Source organism: Symphalangus syndactylus, chromosome 11 (assembly GCF_028878055.3).
Source record: "Symphalangus syndactylus isolate Jambi chromosome 11, NHGRI_mSymSyn1-v2.1_pri, whole genome shotgun sequence".
In the NCBI taxonomy this organism is placed as follows: Eukaryota; Metazoa; Chordata; class Mammalia; order Primates; family Hylobatidae; genus Symphalangus; species Symphalangus syndactylus.
In genome coordinates this window covers 96,346,605-96,365,832 of record NC_072433.2, presented here as the reverse complement: position 1 = coordinate 96,365,832, position 19,228 = coordinate 96,346,605, and the positions used below count along the sequence as shown (strand labels likewise).

General features: G+C 36.8%; 1 protein-coding gene across 2 annotated transcripts in view; it reads left to right on the top strand.

The window, feature by feature from the left end:
• Positions 1 to 19,228, top strand: part of PJA2 (praja ring finger ubiquitin ligase 2) — a 72,761-nt gene that overhangs the window by 37,156 nt on the left and 16,377 nt on the right. For both annotated transcript variants that reach the window (XM_063612892.1, XM_055298133.2), the window contains 3 exons: positions 5,941 to 6,126; positions 11,366 to 11,548; positions 18,793 to 18,904. In XM_063612892.1, the coding sequence (XP_063468962.1) occupies positions 5,941 to 6,126; positions 11,366 to 11,548; positions 18,793 to 18,904 (481 nt within the window). The remainder of the gene's footprint in view (positions 1 to 5,940; positions 6,127 to 11,365; positions 11,549 to 18,792; positions 18,905 to 19,228) is intronic.

Sequence of the window (19,228 nt, the reverse complement as noted above, 5' to 3'; positions counted from 1 at the left end):
CTATATTACATTACAGTTCAGTGTTAATAGTGGTAAAAAGTTGCAGAATGTTTAGATTATGTCAGATAACAAAATATTTAAAATTTCACTTTTTCCTAGGCTCCTGTAGTTGAGTTTCTTATGGCTGTGATAAATGCCAGGAGGAACAAACTAACAAGTACTTTGGGGAATTATGGAATGAGAGATTACTTTTGGTTGGTTTTATGTTTCCATAGCTTATTTCTGCCTAGGATTTGTACATAAATTTTGTCTATAATTTCATTCTGTATATGAGGTTTTTTTAATTCACAATTGAATGTGTAGAGTGTAACATTTGAGTAAATTATAGTTGTCTGCTTTTTAAATACAACTCAGGTGCTAAAAGGGGTCAGTACCAGTGAAGGATCATCAAAGTAGTACTTAATTTAGTTTTTACTATGAGAACTTTTAAATGTGTCACTCACCCGCTTTTAAAATCTAGAACAAATGGATCTTCACTATTCCATGATCATCTTTGTGTCCTATTTGTTCTGTTGCTTACTCCTTAAAAAGTGATTTTTAAATCTTTTCCCTTTTTGTTTTTCCTTCCATGTACTCCTGTCACTCCTAGTCGTTAGCTTTGTTTCTTATTTTCCTGTAGAAGTTAAACATATGTAAATGTGAATTTTCTTATTTTCCTCTTCTCCATATTAGGGGATAGTAGTATTTATTTGTATTTTTAATTTCTTCTTCAATGAAGAGAGGTAGCCCCTCTCATTCTGTGCCTCTAGTTATTTCTGACACTTCACCTAATTGTCCTTACTCATAGGTTGCTTCCCTCTATCTCTCAACCTTGAGTTTTTCTCAGTCTTGAAGAAAACCTTTACTTTTTCTTGCTCTGTTATTTGCCTGTTTGTGTTTTCTTTTCCACTGCTGAATTTTAAGAAAAAGTTTTCCATACCCACTGCCTCTATTCTGTCACTATCCACTCTTCTTACTGCCTTGAAATCCACTTCCTAATATTATGTCTGTATTCTTTTTTATTGAGAGAGTCTCGCTTTGTCACCTAGGATGGAGTGCAGTGGTGCTGTCTCAGCTCACTGCAACCTCCACCTCCTGGGTTCAAGCAATTCTCCTGCCTCAGCCTCCTGAGTAGCTGGGACTACAGGTGTGCACCACCATGCCTGGCTAATTTTTTTTTTCTTTCTTTTTTTTTTTTGTTTTTTGAGACGGAGTGTTGCTCTAGTTGCCAAGGCTGGAGTGCAGTGGCACTATCTTGGCTCACTGCAACCTGCATCTCCCAGGTTCAAGCGATTCTCCTGCCTCAGCCTCCTGAGTAGCTGGGATTACAGGCATGAGCCACCACACCCAGCTAATTTTGTATTTTTAGTAGAGACCAGGTTTCTCCATGTTGCTTAGGCTGGTCTCAAACTCCCGACCTCAGGTGATCCACCCGCCTTGGCCTCCCAAAGTGCTGGGATTACAGGCGTGAGCCACCGCACCTGACCCTATGTTCTTTAACGTCAGTGGTGACCTACTAATTTCCACATCCATTTGTCTTTTCTCAGTACCCTTTTTCTTTGATTTCTCTGCACTATTTTTTTTTTTTTTTTTTTTTTTTTTTTTTGAGACAGAGTCTCGCTCTGTCGCCCGGGCTGGAGTGCAGTGGCGCAATCTCGGCTCACTGCAAGCTCCGCCTCCCGGGTTCACGCCATTCTCCTGCCTCAGCCTCCGAGTAGCTGGGACTACAGGCGCCCGCCACCGCGCCCGGCTAATTTTTTGTATTTTTTAGTAGAGACGGGGTTTCACCGTGGTCTCGATCTCCTGACCTCGTGATCCGCCCGCCTCGGCCTCCCAAAGTGCTGGGATTACAAGCGTGAGCCACCGCGCCCGGCCATCTCTGCACTATTATGAAAAATAATTGCAATGTTAAAGAAGCAGCTGTGTTGTAGTGAGCTGCACTGAGTAAACAAGCAGTCTAGTTCACGAAATAATTGAAAAACAAAAGAAGCGATTTTATACAGGAAGGTCTTGAAAGAAATAGAGGCTGATATGTGCTTGGAAGTGGGGAAAAGGTGAAGTGATTGTAAAGATATTCCTGATGGCAAGAATGTCCACTTTGAGGACACTTTGAAACAGAGCATTCATGAGTCGGATGCAAGAAAGTACTGTGATCAGATAGCAGTAAATTATAAGTGTTATTCAAAGACATTTAACTTTTTATTCTATAGGTCACTATTTCCAAAGTGGGTAAAATATATTAAGTGGTACACAATGTTTTTAATTATTATGTATTCATGTTAATGGAAATTAAGAAAATAAAGGTAGCACATCAAATCCAGGACTTAATGGCTATTGCTTATCCTAACTAAATGTATTTGAGTTTAAAAAAAATGTTAAAAAAAGATTTGCTAACAGTTATTGATGGCTCATTATTTATCAGGCATTGTTAAAATGTTTTATGTATATTAACTCACTTACCCTTTACATGAACCCAGTGAACTATTAAGTACTGTTGTTGTATTCACCTGATATGTGAGGCTAAAAAGGCATAGAGAGGTTTTCATAGCTAATAAGTGGTGGATTCAAATCCAGGCAAGCTGACCAGGACCTGTATTCTCAACTATCGTACCTTAAGACAGAGGGTTAATGTGCAACTGCAGCAAAAATTGTGAGAGTGATAGGCAAATGGCTTGTTTGTGAAACTAAAGCAGTAGCATTAGGAAAAAAGAGCTGTTGAAGGTTTTTTGGAGTAATACTATAAACATACTGTTTGATATGTAAATTGAAGTGATGGTAGTATTCAGAATGCATTTTGAGGGAGTGGAATTAAATTTAGGAACACCAATTAATAATTGACTATATAGGTCTAATTTAGAGGAAAGCATTTGAACTAGGGTTTTACATTTTAGGAGAAAGGAGAAAAAGGAGCTAAACTATAAGAGCCATTGTGCAGAGAAAGAATGGAAAGTAAGAAAGGATTTGAATGTGGGGAGTTTGTGAAGAGTCAAAAAATAAGTGTTTCCAGAATGACAGCATGGTGATAGCGTTAAACGATAACATATCAAGAGAAGGATTCATCTGACAGGTGAATTTTATAATAGAATTTTTGACAAGAAAGGTGAAAAATCTTAAAATGCTTAGAGGGTAGTTAGTGATTGTGAAAGCTTAGTGTGATGGTTGGGGCTGGCTGGGGATAGACATTTAAAAGTTGCCTCCTTACCATTGAGGGTTAGGTATCATGAATAATAATGATATAGGCCTGGGGTCTGCAAACTTTTTCTTAAAGAAGCAGATGGTAAATATTTTAGGCTTTGGTGACTAAGGGGCAAAATTAAAGATAAGCATGTGAAAACCATTTTTAGCTCACAAACCATTAAAAAACAGGCAGCAGAGTCAGGTTTGAACCCAAGCCTGTAGTAGTTTGCCAATCCATAACATAGGATTCTTGATTATTGATCATAGACATTCCTCTTGTATTGAAGTTTAGAGATATTCCATGAGTTATTTGATTAATATAGAAAAGTGAGGACTTTTTAATGTTATCTCTTTGGACAGGATCATATTCTGAGTGAAAATGTTTTCTTAAAAAATGAGCTTCTCTTTTATATATGTTAAGAATTGCCACAATTTTATATAGAAATCTTAACCTAATTGTTAAAGACATTACAATAGCAGTTGGTAATTTAGCTTTGAATTTTAGAAGGTTCTTAGTCAAGGAAACTTAACTCAGTAAGCCCCTTTAAAACTACTTTCTGTGTTGGATTTTAATACTTATGTAAGTCTAGAAATTGTTTATATTAGATTATTCTTTGGGTCACAGAAAATTGTACAGAATACAAGGAACTTGGCTTAGACCCGGCTGAAAGAACACCTTTGAGTTGCTATGCCTAAGGTTTATAGCTTTCCTTCTCCAGGATGTTAGTGCCCTGCCATCCATTGTTTACTGGAAATTGGCAGTTGATTTTATATTTTTGCTTCTATTAAACTTCTCAGAGCCTAGATTAGTGCTACTGTTTGTTAATAGCATCTTGATCTTTTGAGTGCATCTGTTAATAAAGGAAATCACTAACTGCATATTAATGATATAATAATCATTAAAAAATGTAATTTCCTACCAATTATCACTTCCTTTCAAAAATGTAAACTAAAATTGTTATTTTTGATTTTCCAAGTCTAGTGAACATAGAGAAATCTTTGAGGAGATTCTTAACCAGAATAGTTTATATGGTTGGAGGGGGCATTTAAGACTTATTTTCAACATTGATAAGCAATATTTTAGCCTTTGGTAGTATAAGATGACTAATTCTTTAAAAACTAAGAGTAGTTAATTATAACCAAGTTGGCTAAAGTTAAATGTAGTCAAAAGTAATTTTCTGTGCTTCTTTTTTTTTTTTTTGAGAGGGAGTTTCGCTCCTGTTGCCCAGGCTGGAGTGCGATGGCTCGATCTCTGCTCACTGCAACCTCCACCCCCCAAGTTCAAGCCGAACTCCTGCCTCAGCCTCCCAAGTAGCTGGGATTACAGGCGTGCAGCACCACGCCCAGCTAATTTTGTATTTTTAGTAGAGACGGGGTTTCTCTATGTTGGTCAGGCTGCTCTCGAACTCCCGACCTCAGGTGATCTGCCCACCTCAGCCTCCCAAAGTGCTGGGATTTATAGGTGTGAGCCACCATGCCTGGCCTGAACTGAAATTTATTTTGTATTCATAGTCCTACCTAAGGACAGTAAAGTTTTGCCAGTACTGCTTTTTATGCATTTGAATGTCACTTTAAAAGTTCTTTGGGAAAAAGGAAGGAAAAAGACAGTTAACTTTTTATTACATGGTAATAGTAGAAATTTATTCATAGAAAATATGTCATTAGTTGTCCGTATATAATTTGAAAGTTGTTTTAGTCATGTTAGATATGCAGTAAGTCTACTTACATTTATTCCAGGTAGCATTTAAGATTACCAAATTGTATTTAAAAATTTATTTAGAAGGCTGGGCGCGGTGGCTCTCGCTTGTAATCCCAGCACTTTGGGAGGCCGAGGCGGGTGGATCACGAGGTCAGGAGATCGAGACCACGGTGAAACCCCGTCTCTACTAAAAATACAAAAAAATTAGCCGGGCGTGGTGGCAGGCGCCTGTAGTCCCAGCTACTCGGAGAGGCTGAGGCAGGAGAATGGCGTGAACCCGGGAGGCGGAGCTTGCAGTGAGCCGAGATTGTGCCACCGCACTCCAGCCTGGGCGACAAAGCGAGACTCCGTCTCAAAAAAAAAAAAAAAATTTATTTAGAAATATGTCTAAAATATGACAAGCCCCTATCTAGGTAACCATGGATGTAGTGAAAGAAAAAGTAAAGTGATATATTCCATAACTTGCCATATGCCACATTCTTTTCAAAGAGTCACACTCTGCTGCATGCATTTATTTGTTTAGTAGTCGGAAGATTGAATTAGCACCTGACAAAGCATATGTGGCATCAACACTCCACTCCATACTATGATGTCTGGTGTATTAGTTCATCCTTGCATTGCTATAAAGAAACACCTGAGACTGGGTAATTTATAAAGAAAGGAGGTTTAATTGGCTCATAGTTCAGCAGGCTGTGCAGGAAGCATAGTGGCTTCTGCTTCTTGGGGGTGCCTCAGGAAGCTTCCAATCATGGTGGAAGGCAGAGCGGAAACAAGGCTTCTCACTTGGCAGGAGCAGATGTAAGAAAGAGTGAGGGGGGAGGTGCCACACACTTTTAAACAACCAGATCTGGTGAAAACTCAATATCACAAGAACAGTACCAAGGGGATAATGCTAAACTCTTCATGAAGGATCCACCCCCATGATGCAGTCACCTCCCAGCAGACCCCATCTCCAACATTTTGGATTACAGTTCAACATGAGATTTGGTGGGGACACAGATCCAAACCATATCATCTAGTTAACACCCCAAATGATAAAAATAACTGAACACATTATGATAGTTTATTTCTCTTCTGATTTGCAGTTCTGAATGCAGTGATGGGGAATGGTCTGCTTCTTTGCCTCATCGATTTTCTGGTACAGAAAAAGATCAATCCTCAAGTGATGAAAGCTGGGAGACTCTGCCAGGAAAAGATGAGAATGAACCTGAGCTACAGAGTGATAGCAGTGGCCCTGAAGAAGAAAACCAAGAATTATCTCTTCAGGAAGGGTATGTTCAACAGTGAGATTTATTTTTCTGTATATTGTACAAGAGTGGTATATATTACATTCAAATATTGGATATGCCATTAATTGTATTTATAAGCCTTATGTAGAACCAATAGGCCCCCCTGATTTTTTCATTATGCTTTTGGTATTTTAAAAAGAACAATTAAGTTGAAAATACTGAAAATTTCAGTATCCTCTATTGAGATACAATATATGTCTCCACTTTGCTTTAATAAGAAAAGTTGGGCACCTAAAATGTCATTTTGGTTAAGTTAGGAATGGGTGAATTAGCACTGTCATTGCTCAAGGGAGAAAGGACAGCCTCAAGAGGGAAATCAGTGATTCGTTCACAGAAATGGAGACAGTCAGTTGCAAAAGCTAGTGTTCATGTTCTTGTCTAATTGCACTGGATGAGATCTCCAAAATATCGGTGATTGATGATAAACATTTTTGTTCTTTCCTCATTTTAATGGGAAAGCTCTAGTACTGTAAGGGTTGTCAAACATACCATGAAGGGCTAGATAATAAATAATAAATATTTATGGCTTTGTGTCCAGTCTTTGTTGCAGCTACTCACCTCTACTGTTGCAGTATAAAAGTAGCCATAGACAAGATGTAAATGAATGGGTATAGGTGTCTTCCAACCTTGTACTATTTTATGGGTTTCTAGCAAGAATGTTTGTTGAATTTTATTAAAGTCTTTTCAGCATCAATGGAAATGATCATGATGATTTTTTACTTTTGCCCTGATCATGAGGAATTATTCTATAATTAGATTTGCTAATATTCAACTTCCCTTGCTCCTTGAAATAAACCAAATCTGATCACAGTCATGGTTTATTGTTATTTTAATGGGCTGCTGGATTCTAATATTTTACATGGGATTTTTATATTGAGATTCCTAGATGCAAATTGTCTTTTAGTTTTTTCAATATCAGTTTGGTACTTGCTTTGCTAAAAGAATGTGTATGCTTTTTCTTTTTCTGTCCTTTGCATCTGTTGCTTAAATAGCTTATTTATTCCTTTAAAGTTTGTTAGTATTCCCTTGTGAAACCATCTAGGCCTCGTTTTATTGTAGGAGAGTATCTTTTTGATAATTTAATTTTTTTCTATAATAATTGATTCTAATTCTTAGTCTCTCATGGGAACTATTTTGGTAAATTACGTTTTTTTTTAGGAAAAGAACTTTTTCAGTCTAGACTAATATTAAAACTTGTACTTCTCAAAGCATATACATTTTCAGCTTGAGATTAATCCTATAAGAAAATCTAGGAATAAAATATATAGAAAAATCTATAAAGAAAGAAATTCACAAACATAATTGGTTTTGACAGTGGTAGGTTGAGGTGGCATTTTTTTCCTCTTCATGAGATATATATATATCATAAATTTATATCATAAATATATATATATTTTGAGACGGAGTCTTGCTCTCTGTCTCCCAGGCTGGAGTGCAGTGGTATGATCTCTGCTCACTGCAACGTCCGTCTCCCAGGTTCAAGTGATTCTCCTGCCTCAGCCTCCTGAGTAGCTGGGACTACAGGTACCCACCACCATGCCTGGCTAATTTTTGTATATTTAGTAGAGACGGGGTTTCACCATGTTGGCCAGGCTGGTCTTGAACTCCTGATCTCAGGTGATCTGCCTGCCTTGGCCTCCCAAAGTGCTGGGATTACAGGCGTGAGCCAGCCTGCCTGGCCTCGTGATTTTATGTTTGATTGCCTTTAATCACTGTTAGTTTAGTTTGCTAAGTATAAATTATTCATATGTCATTTGTGTTAGTAATTATTCACTCAGCAAATATTTATTGAGCATTTACTTTGTGCCGGGCATTGTGTTGGATATTGGAGTTATATCAGTAAGCAAAACAAGTAACATTCCTTCATGAAGCTTACATTATAGTAGGAAAGGCAGATGATAACCAAGATACAAACCCAGTACATTACACATGTGATGATAACTGTGAAGGGAATAAAACAGTATGTGAAAGAAGGTAAATGATGAAGATATTAATTAAAGTGGTCAGGGATCACGTCTCTTTGGAATTGTCTTTAGAGCTGAGTTCTTAAAGATGAGAATTAGGGTTCAGAAAGAACTTTCTAGGCAAAAGAAAAAGGAAGAGCAGAGATAGTGAATGTTGGTAATTTAAGAAGCCCAGTTTTTCAAAAATTAGTCTTTTACATTACTGTAGTGCCAAATTATGGTTTTACTCACACATTTTTCATCCTTAGACTTGCTCTTAGAGCTAGCAGCCTTGTTTTGATGAATCTGTGATTACGTATTTATTTTCTGTAACCTAGATTTTATTTTCTAACAGTGACTCAGACTATTTATTTAGTAAGGTAGTTTTTGTATTATCATGATGTGTGTAGATCCACAAGTCTCTTTCCAATTAATATATTTTGCATTCAGAATGATGTATTTCATTCAGAATGATGTAGTACACCAAATGTCAATTGCATAATTATGAAAACCTAATTAAGTCTAGCCCGAAAAAACTTCTAATATCTGGGATGGAACAGAAAGAAGAATAAAAAATGGGAATAAATTAGTACATTTTCAAAAGCTTGAGTTGTCTAGATAGACACCAATAGAGCTTTGACCAAAGGGAGAAAATAACCTCTACTTTGGTTGAAATTAAGAAAACCTTGAAGGTTTTAAAATTTGTTAAGCATCCGCTAAACTTCTGTTAGTTTTAGCTGTCTTTAGGCTAAATATACAAACAACTGTGTGACTCCTTAATAATCAGTCACATGACTCATGAAACTAAAAAAATTCTTTTCACTATTGTACTTTGCATAATTAAAGGGATGGTTTCTGAAATACAAGTAAGAGTGAATACAGGTTTAATGACACAAGTTTGAGTGCTTTGGAAATATTTAATGAATTGCTAACAGTTTATTGCTTGGGTAGCTAGTTCTAGTTGAACTTCTCTTGATAAACAGATGAAATTACAGTTGTTTTAAAAATAAGGATTCGTACACAATAAAAAGTGAATTTAGACAGTATGGAAAGACCAATTAAAAAGCATTATAACCAGCTTCCTTTTTGAACTTCTAAAGATCTTCCGTACACATAAAAGCATATTATGTGTACACATTTCATTTTTTTATGCAACTGGTAGCACATTGTGTAGACATGTGTACACCTTGCTTTCGTTATTTGTTTTTATAGATCTGTTTTTTAGATTGTTCCACATTCATAAGGATTTCCTTTATTCATTTTAAATCTGCATAGTTCTACCTTGTTTTGCTTAAAGTCACAGTTTCTAAGAAGCTGGTACAAAGTTAAGTGAGAACTTACTGTATAATACTACATGAGTATACCAGTTTCATTTGGTGGACAGTTTTGGCTATTGTAAGTAATGCTGAAAAAAAAAAAAACACATTGTACATACTTGTTTAGGAGAAATAACTGGAAGCCGAACCACTAGGTCAGTGAGTATGCATAAACCTAATCTATATTCTCTACAAAGAACTTAAATTAGTCACTTTCTTACCAACGCTGTATGAATTGCCTTTCTTCAAAGCTTCACCAACACAGAGGGTATTATCAGAATTTTTTATTTTTGCTAGTAATTGAAATATATTTCAGTTGTTTTAATTTGCATTTTGCTTATTATAAATGAGGAAGAGCATCTCTTTATATATTTAAGGGCTATTTGAATTTCCTTTTCTGCCAACTAATTATATCCTTTGCCTCCTTTCTGTTGATATATATTGATTTTTTCTTACAGTTCGTTTTTACATTTTAAGCTTCTATTTATTAAGGAAAAGCCCTTTGTCTCTCTTGTATTATAGTTCACTTTTCTCAGTTTGAGTTTGGGGTCCAAATTTTTGGTGTTTTGACTTTTCCATGAGTGTTTTCTTTAATGTGAGTGTTCTAGAATTTATCAGTCTGTTTGTGACTTCAGGGTTTTATATCATGCTTAGAATGACACTGAAATTTTTATAAAATTTTCTCATGACTCTTCTGGTACTCATTAAGTGAAGGTGGGGGTGCATATACACATGTACTTCAAAAAAGTATAGCTAAAGTTTATATAAGGGATTTAACCTCCCTCCCTGCGGGCGAATACCCAGTTGTCCCAGTACATTTTGTTGATGAGTCCTTTCTTGTTTTTGTTTTTTGAGACAGAGTCTCGCTCTGTTGCCCAGGCTGGAGTGCAGTGGTGTGATCTCAGCTCACTGCAACCTCTGCCTCCTGAGTTCAAGCGATTCTCATGCCTCAGCTTCCTCAGTAGATGGAATTAGGCATGCACCCAGCTAATTTTTTGTACTTTTAGTAGAGACAGCATTTCACTATGTTGTCCAGGCTGGTCTCAACTCCTGGCCTCAAGTGATCTACCTGCCTTGGGAGGGATTATAGGGGTGAGCCACTGCACCTAGCCTAATGAGTCCTTTTTTTTCCTTCCTGTTTTGAAATGCTTCCTTTATCTCCTCCTTATTTTCTTGATCCGTACCATTGATTTGTGTGTCTCTGTTCCTGTTTAGTTAGTTTCTAGTAGAGTAGACTGACAGTAAACAAATAAGAAAATGTTAAACAAAAATAAATTTTATAGTTTAAATAAGAGAGTTATTTGGTAGTCAGTAACTGGAGAGCTATTTAAACTGAATGTTCAAGACAGGCCTCCCTGAGGAGGTGACTTATAATCCGACATGAACATCAAGAAGGTAGTAGCAAAGTAAAAATTCAGTGCAAGAACATTTTAGGTAGAGGAAATGGCCCCAAGGTAGAAATGATCTCCACGTGTTGCAAAAGCAGAAGTAGAAAGAACAGTAGGAGCGTAATAGCTGGGGAAGAGTGATGAGAGATGCTATTGGAGAAGTGGGCTGAGCAGAAAGCATATGTTATGTAGGGATTTGAAGGCCAGGTTGAGGAATTCAGATTTTAACTGTGAAGGGAAAGTACTCAAGAGCAATGTTTCAAAATTCAAGTAGTCAGGGATGGATTTTTCTTATGTTTCTCCTACAGAAGGAGAAAGCAGCATAGATAATTTGTAAATCAAATAAATATGTTCGTATGTAATTAGGAACTATTTCTGTATACGTATGACCCTATAACTGATTTCTTTCCTTTTTTACATAATTCTGCAGTTAAGAAAGACAGTTTTTTAGAATTATAAAAGTACCAAGAGCTTAGAACTCAACAGAATCCACTTGCATGGAATAGAATTAAAGGCAGTGTTACGGTATGTTTTAAAATGATATTTTTTTCTTCCTTTAAAATGTTTGTAATAGGGAACAGACATCCTTGGAAGAGGGAGAAATTCCTTGGTTACAGTACAATGAAGTCAATGAAAGCAGCAGTGATGAGGGAAATGAACCTGCCAATGAATTTGCACAGCCAGCTTTCATGTTGGATGGTAACAATAACCTGGAGGATGACTCCAGTGTGAGTGAAGACTTAGATGTGGATTGGAGGTATGTAGCACGATTTTATTAGGATGCTTAATTAGGCTCTTTGAGTTCATGATTCTAATTTATGAAAATTAAATCTCTGCTAGCTAAGAAATATTATAATTTTCCCATCTGTTAGTCCTCCTCTTCTTCAAAGCTCATTTCAGATGTTCCTTCCTACTTGGACCCTTTCCTACTTCTCCAGCCAGTGACCTCTTCCTTTGACCTTTAGCTCTCTTGAAACTCACCTTATATCCTAGTTACTTATATACTTTTTTTGAGTTTTGGATTTCTGACTTTTAAAAGTTTGCTTTATATGCCCTGTAGCACTTAGCATAATTCTTTCAGAAGTAGCTTCTTAATGAATACCACTTCAATTTTAAAACCTGTGGTTGCATCAGAAAACCGTAAGAATAGTTTTCTTTCCCTGTTCTTCCTTTTCCTTCTCTGTATGTAAAATATGGAAGATAAAATTTTACTTTCCAGAAGATGTTGAAAGCATTTAATTTACTGTATGCTTGACAAAGAATAGTCAGCTTCAAATGAAAGTGACATGTAAGTGAAGTGTATTGTGGAATTGTTACTTCTTATGATACAATGCTCAGAATTTAACTGTTTTGGTTTATAGTATCTTTAAAGTGTATAGTAACCCACTGAAAGCAGGTGTCTATTGAGATGTAGAAAGCATGTCCTAACTGATCCTTTTTTTTTTTACTTTTTCTGGGGCAAAAAAGATATCTTGGTATATTTACACTTGTTTCTTTCTCTGTACAAATATATTTTTAAGAATTTGTGTTGTTTTTCCAGTTAAAATTCCTTTACAGAAAATTCAGAAAAATAAATAAGAAAAAACTCATTTATATCTCCTGATCTCTCTTCAGGTTTCCAAAACATATGTTTTAAGGCATCTTTTGTGTCTTTAATTTCTCTTTCTGTGTGTGCTAGCTACTTCTCTGTACTTCTCCCGATTGTTCCAGATGGGAAACTGAACATCTTCTTGAGATCTTCCTTGCCTTTTCCTATTCTTACTCCCCAAGGGGGAAAAAATGTGTGGAGAACAGACTTTTATCACCATTTTGGGGAAGTAGAAATGGGATTTCATTATAGCCATGCAATTTGTAATTCTACCTTAAACATTCTCATACTCTAAAACACATTTTCTGGTTTCCCATACATTATGGAGAATAAGTGGCTTTACCTAGTCCCAGTCTTGCTGATCTTGATACTTCTCTCCTTTCCTCCCTCTCTCTGTCTCCCCATTACCTTTTTACTACACTCCTTATTAATTCAGAAGTCTTCTGTCTCCATTATGCAAAGTAATTGCTCAAAGTGTTCAGCAGTTGAAAGAATCATCTGTTTAGCATCATCTATGCATGTTGGGAGGCAATTATGGTTACATATGAAGGAATGTTTTCTGTTGCACATTTTCAAGACTCTAAAAATAATTTTTTACAGCTCCATTATGAAGATGCTCCTTCCTATAGGGGCACTAAGATTTAACGGATTATTGACTCATTGAAATAGTGCAGTGAACTTTTTCTTCCCCATCCTTCTTAAAACTTGTTCTATACTTCTGGTTTTTCCTTTAGGACAAATAATTGGAGGCTGAGATATGTAGTATTTTTCAAGGTGTGGATACATATTTCCAAATACTTCCAAAAGGTTGTTTTACCTAAATATTTGAAGGAATAATGGAAGTCTTTACTGAATATAATTTGTTTGTTTGTTTGTTTGTTTGAGATGGAGTCTCGTTCTGTAACCCAGGTGGGACTGCAGTGGTGTGATCTCGGCTCACTGCAACCTCTGCCTCCCGGATTCAAGTGATTTTCCTGCTCCAGCCTCCCAAGTAGCTGGGATTACAGGCGCCTGCCACCACACCCATCTAATTTTTGTGTTTTCAGTACAGACAGGGTTTCACCATGTTGCCCAGGCTGGTCTCGAACTCCTGACCTCAAGTGATCCACCCTCCTTGGCCTCCCAAAGTGCTGGGATTACAGGTGTGAGCCACCATGCCCAGCCTCTGAATATAATTTGAACTTAAATTTGAGAAACTATTACTTTAGGTTCTAATTCACTGATGATCTTTCTAGATATGGCTGTTGTGTTAAGGTTTTAGAAACCTTACTAGTGGTCCCAAAATGTCCAGAGCTTCAAAGTAGTTTTTTTTTAATTTTAGAAAACATTTTAGCATTAATTTTAAGACACAAATTTTGAAGGTTGCTCTATGTCAACACCTCCTTATTTGCTTATGTGGTACTATATTAATTTATGTGGCAGTGTCTAAAGGTTGTTAAGGTGAAAATGTGGTTTCATTTCCATATTAAAATAGCATGCTATGGGGAAAGCCATGGCAAAGAGCAGCAGTTTTTGTCTCTAAAGTCAAACTTTGGCACACATTTTTTTGTTTTGCCACTGCTTAGGAAAAACGTGAAGCCTTTTGGTTCCTTAGTTTAGTTTAAAGGAAAATGGAAAAAGTCCTCTGTCAAGTTTGTTTACTTGTTTTCATCGAAGTTGCATTAGTGTTCAGAATACTCAAGGGTACCTGATAGCTTGGTGTGGTAGGAAGTGACACAGAGAAATCATCGTTTTAGATACAGACAAATCCCAATTCTACCATTTGTTTATTCTTTGATAACTCCCTAACTTCTCTGTCTTCCTGTAAGAAATTGAGTTTTTATTAATCTAATAAGATTGCGAGAAGTTAATTCTGTGTGGATATAACTGTGGCTTAATAGAATTTAAAAATAATTTTGATATAATTTTATACTTACAGAAAAATGGCAAAAATAGTACAAAAATCCTCATATATCCTTCACTAAGATTTCGTAAATGTTAACATTTTAAAACCACGTTTGTGTTACCATTCTGTCTTTCCTTTCTTTATACTTATAGTAAGGTTTTTTTCTGACCCACTTATGAGTAAGTTGCAGGCATGATGTCCCTTTCTTTACTTGTAATTATTCTAGAATGAATTTCCGACATCCAAGACCATTTTCTTATATAACACAGTAAAATTGTCAAAGTCAGCAAATTAATGCTGATACAATATTATCTAATCTACAGACCTCATTTAGATGTTCGTAGTTGTTCCACCAGTGCCGTTAGAGAAATTTTTTTCTGGTCTAATCTTTGTATTAGATCTTTCATTGTATTTGGTTAACAAGTTTCTTTAGTCTCTTTTAATGTGGACATTTCCTCAGTCTTTGTTTTTCATCACCCTGACATTTTTAAAAAGTACAGGTCATTTATTTTTTAGAATGTCCCTTAGGTTGTATTTGTCTGTCATGAATAGATTTGAGTTGGGAGTTTTTAGCAGAAACACCCTAGAAGTGGTGTTTTGTCCTTTGCAGTACATATCAGAAAACACGTGGTGTCAAATCAACCCATTACTGGTGATATAAAATTTGATTTGGTTATGGTGTTATCTTTCAGATTTCTTTACAGTTGTCGTTTATCCTTTTATACAGCTGACCCTTGAACAACACAGGGGTTAGGGTTGCTGATCCCTGTGCACTAGAAAATCCAAGTATAACTTTTGACTCTTCAGAAGGTTAACTACTGATAGCCCACTGTTGACCAGAAGCCTTATAATAAAATAAACAGTTGATTGCCGCATATTTTGTATGTGATATGTATTATATACTGTATTCTTACAATAAAGCAAGCTAGAGAAAAGAAAATGTTAAGAAAATCATAAAAAGAGAAAATATATTTATTCTTCATTAAGTGGAAGTAGATCATCATAAAGGTCTTCATCCTTGCTGTCTTCATGTTGCGTAGTAAGCTGAGGAGGAAGAGGAGGGATTGGTCTTGCTATCTCAGAGGTGGCAGAGGTGGAAAAAAAACTGAGTTTAAGGCTACCCACCTACCCAGCTCAAGCCCCTGTTCAAGGGTCAACTGTAGTCAGTAGGCTTCTAGCATGAAGATACTTTGAGACTGTAAATAACCTGTTTCTTCTTAAACTATCAAACTTCCATCCACTAGTTTTAGCACCTATTAGTGGTTCTTGTCTGAAACAATTTTTTGTTTTTTGTTTTATGTTTTTTTTGAGATAGCGTCTCATTCTGTCGCCCCGGCTGGAGTGCAGTGGCGCAAACTTGACTCACTGCAACCTCTGCTTCCCAGGCTCAAGTGATTCTCCAGCCTCAGCCTCCCAAGTAGCTGGGACTACAGGCCTGAGCTACCAATGCCTGGCTAATATTTGTATTTTTTGTAGATATGGACTTTCGCCATGATGCCCAGGCTGGTCTTGAACTCCTGAGATCAAAGTGATCCTCTCACCTCAGCCTCCCAAAGTGCTGGGATTTGCTGAGACCAGCTTGGTTGGGGAGACCCTAACCCAGCAGCGCTAGAGGAATTAAAGATACATACACAGAAATATAGAGGTGTGAAGTGGGAAATCAGGGGTCTCACAGCCTTCAGAGCTGAGAGCCCCAAACAGAGATTTACCCACATATTTATTAACAGCAAGCCAGTCATTAGCATTGTTTCTATAGATAATAGATTAACTAAAAGTATCCCCTATGGGAAACGAAGGGATGGGCCTAAATAAAGGGATGGGTTGGGCTAGTTATCTGCAGCAGAAGCATGTTCTTAAGGCACATGCTATTGTTTGTGATTTAAGAACGCCTTTAAGCGGTTTTCCTCCCTGAGCGGGCCAGGTGTTCCTTGCCTCATTCTGGTGAACGGTAAACCCACAACCTTCTAGCATGGGTGTTATAGCTATCATGGCCATCACGAACATGTCACAGTGCTGCAGAGATTTTGTTTGTGGCCAGTTTTGGGGACAGTTTATGGCCAGATTTTGGGGGCCTGTTCCCAACAGGGATTACAGCCACCACACCCAGCCTGAAACAGTTATTACCATGGTGACTGCCAAGTACATGGTCTTAGAATTTTTTTTTTTTTTTTTTTTTTTTTTTTTTTTTATTATACTTTAGGGTTTTAGGGTACATGTGCACAATGTGCAGGTTTGTTACATATGTATCCATGTGCCATGTTGATTTCCTGCACCCATTAATTCGTCATTTAGCATTAGGTGTATCTCCTAATGCTGTCCCTCCCCCCTCCCCCCACCCCACAACAGTCCCCGGAGCGTGATGTTCCCCTTCCTGTGTCCATGAGTTCTCATTGTTCAATTCCCACCTATGAGTGAGAACATGCGGTGTTTGGTTTTTTGTCCTTGCGATAGTTTACTGAGAATGATGTTTTCCAGTTTCATCCATGTCCCTACAAAGGACACGAACTCATCATTTTTTATGGCTGCATAGTATTCCATGGTGTATATGTGCCACATTTTCTTAATCCAGTCTATCGTTGTTGGACTGATTATTTGTAGTGGCCAAATTACAACCGGATATTATGCTTTGAGTGTCTAGATTTGCTTAGCCTGGAGAAGAAAAGAATCATTGGGAGATAGTTGTCTTCAGTCGTTTGAAGAGTTTTTTTGCAAAGAGAAGGAAGACACAATTTATGTTGTTTCAGCAGGCAGAATTACAGCAACAGAGCAAAAGTTACAAGTAGGAATACTTCATGTGTTTTAAGCTTCTAGTAGTTCTTCCCCGCACTGGTACATACCATCTTAGAAAGCAGTGTATTTTCTGCATGGAAGGAATGTTTCTTCTGTTTCTTGAATGTCTACTGTGGTACCATCTCTGTGCCAGGTACCTTTGCACACCTACTCATTTAATTTGTTTTATAGATGAAGGAAGAGTCAGTTACAGGCTCTTTGTCTTTGTACTACATCTTACTGCTAGGTGAGGGAGTTTCAGTATTTCAAGGGTGGATGGATTCAGTAATTCTTAATATTAATTCCAAAATCTGTGATTATATGAGCATGTCTGTTGCTTTGTATCATGTGATACTTGATTTCCAGATACTGCTAAACTGTAACATATTCTTTTTAAGAACCATTTCTGTGTCTCTTGGCAACAGATGGGTAATTTTAATTACGGCACATGGGTTGACATCAAAACTATTTTTGAGCTAGGTTGTTTGTGGATGTTTAGGACTATGATATTCAAATAGAATATGGAAGTCAACAAGTTTGTCTTTAGACAAAATAAGCTCAGTTTTGGATCTCTTGGACTTAAGAGGTAGTAGGAGTACATCTACTCAAGGTGCCCCCAGACAACTAGAAATGTAGGTCAGGAGCTTCAGGGGAAGTTTAGGAATTAGGTAGAGATTTAGGAATTACCTGCAGAGAGGATAATTGAAGAAAATGGGCTTGAATATATTAATAATTTACAAGGGAGCAAGATTTGAGAGAGGAGGACCAAGGACATACTTACGGTTTTCAAATTTTGAAATACTTAGTATTTCCAAGACTAGAGGAAAAGGAGGAATCTCGATATGTTCAGGGGTGGAGGAAGGAGAGTAGGACCAAAGTGAGACATGTTTTCCTTCTAGGAGCTTAATGGTTTTTTAGAGAAAATTATAATTAAAAATGAGCAGTTAGGAGCTAGATATTTTTCAAGCTGTATAATAATGGAGGTGGCCTAATCTTAGAAGAGGAGAAGATAGATTAATGAGAAAGGCTTGAAATAATAAAATATCTTAAAATCCAGAGTTATTAAGCATTACAAAATGAGAAAAGAAAAAAGAGGCCGTGAGTAATGATAGAAATAAAATAAATATAGTTATTTTCTTTATCATATTCTCACCTACATGCAGATTGGAAACTGAAAAACAGAAGCAGAAATGTGTGGGAAATAATCGGGTGGGGAAATGTCCTATATCCCTCAACTGAAATGTTTGGTAACAGAAGTGTTTGGGATTTGGGATTCTTTTCCTAGATTTTGGAATATTTACATATACTTCCAGTTGAGCATCCCAAATTTGAAAACTCAAAATCTAAAATTGTTCAAAATCTGAAACTTTTTGAGTGCCAGTATGACATACAAAGGAAATACTCATTGGCACATTTTGGATTTCAGGTTTTCAGATTTGGGATGCTCAACCTGTACCTTTAAGCAGTCTCTAGAGTTAGAGCTAGAAACACAGAAGAGAATTTTTCTACAAACTTTGTGCATTGAGTTCGGCAGCCTGTTGGATGAGGTAGTGGTGTCTTAACTACTCATCTTTAGCACCTCACTTTTCTGTTGGGTCCCTCCTGCCCCTAACCCTAGAAGTTGGTATTAAAATATTTTAAGGTCTTCTGTTCACAGCATGTTGATCGGCTTGTCAGTATGCTAATATAATTATGTGCTCAGCATAAGATTTCCCAAATCATAGTGGTTTTTTCTGTTTTTTATTTTTTATTTTTTCAGCCTATTTGATGGCTTTGCAGATGGACTAGGAGTTGCTGAAGCTATTTCATATGTGGATCCTCAGTTCCTCACCTACATGGCACTAGAAGAACGCTTAGCCCAGGCTATGGAGGTATGTTCATAACTCTGATGTCCATATATAAGTTGATGGGATACAAAATGATAAAGGTTTAAAGGGATTTTTAGACTACTCTTAAAAAAAGGTGAATCTTTTTCCCATCAGTTTAGTAACAGTTATTGAATAATAATTGTCACCAGTATGTGCATACAAATTATACTTGATGTCCTGCTAGTTTGCCTTACATTTCAGTATTTCTCAGTTTTTACTGTAGAATGGAAAATGTTTTGCTTACATTTAGAAAATATACTTTTTTCTCTATTGAATTATACAAGTATGAGAGTGAATATCTTATATACACATGCACAGGTGTATTTG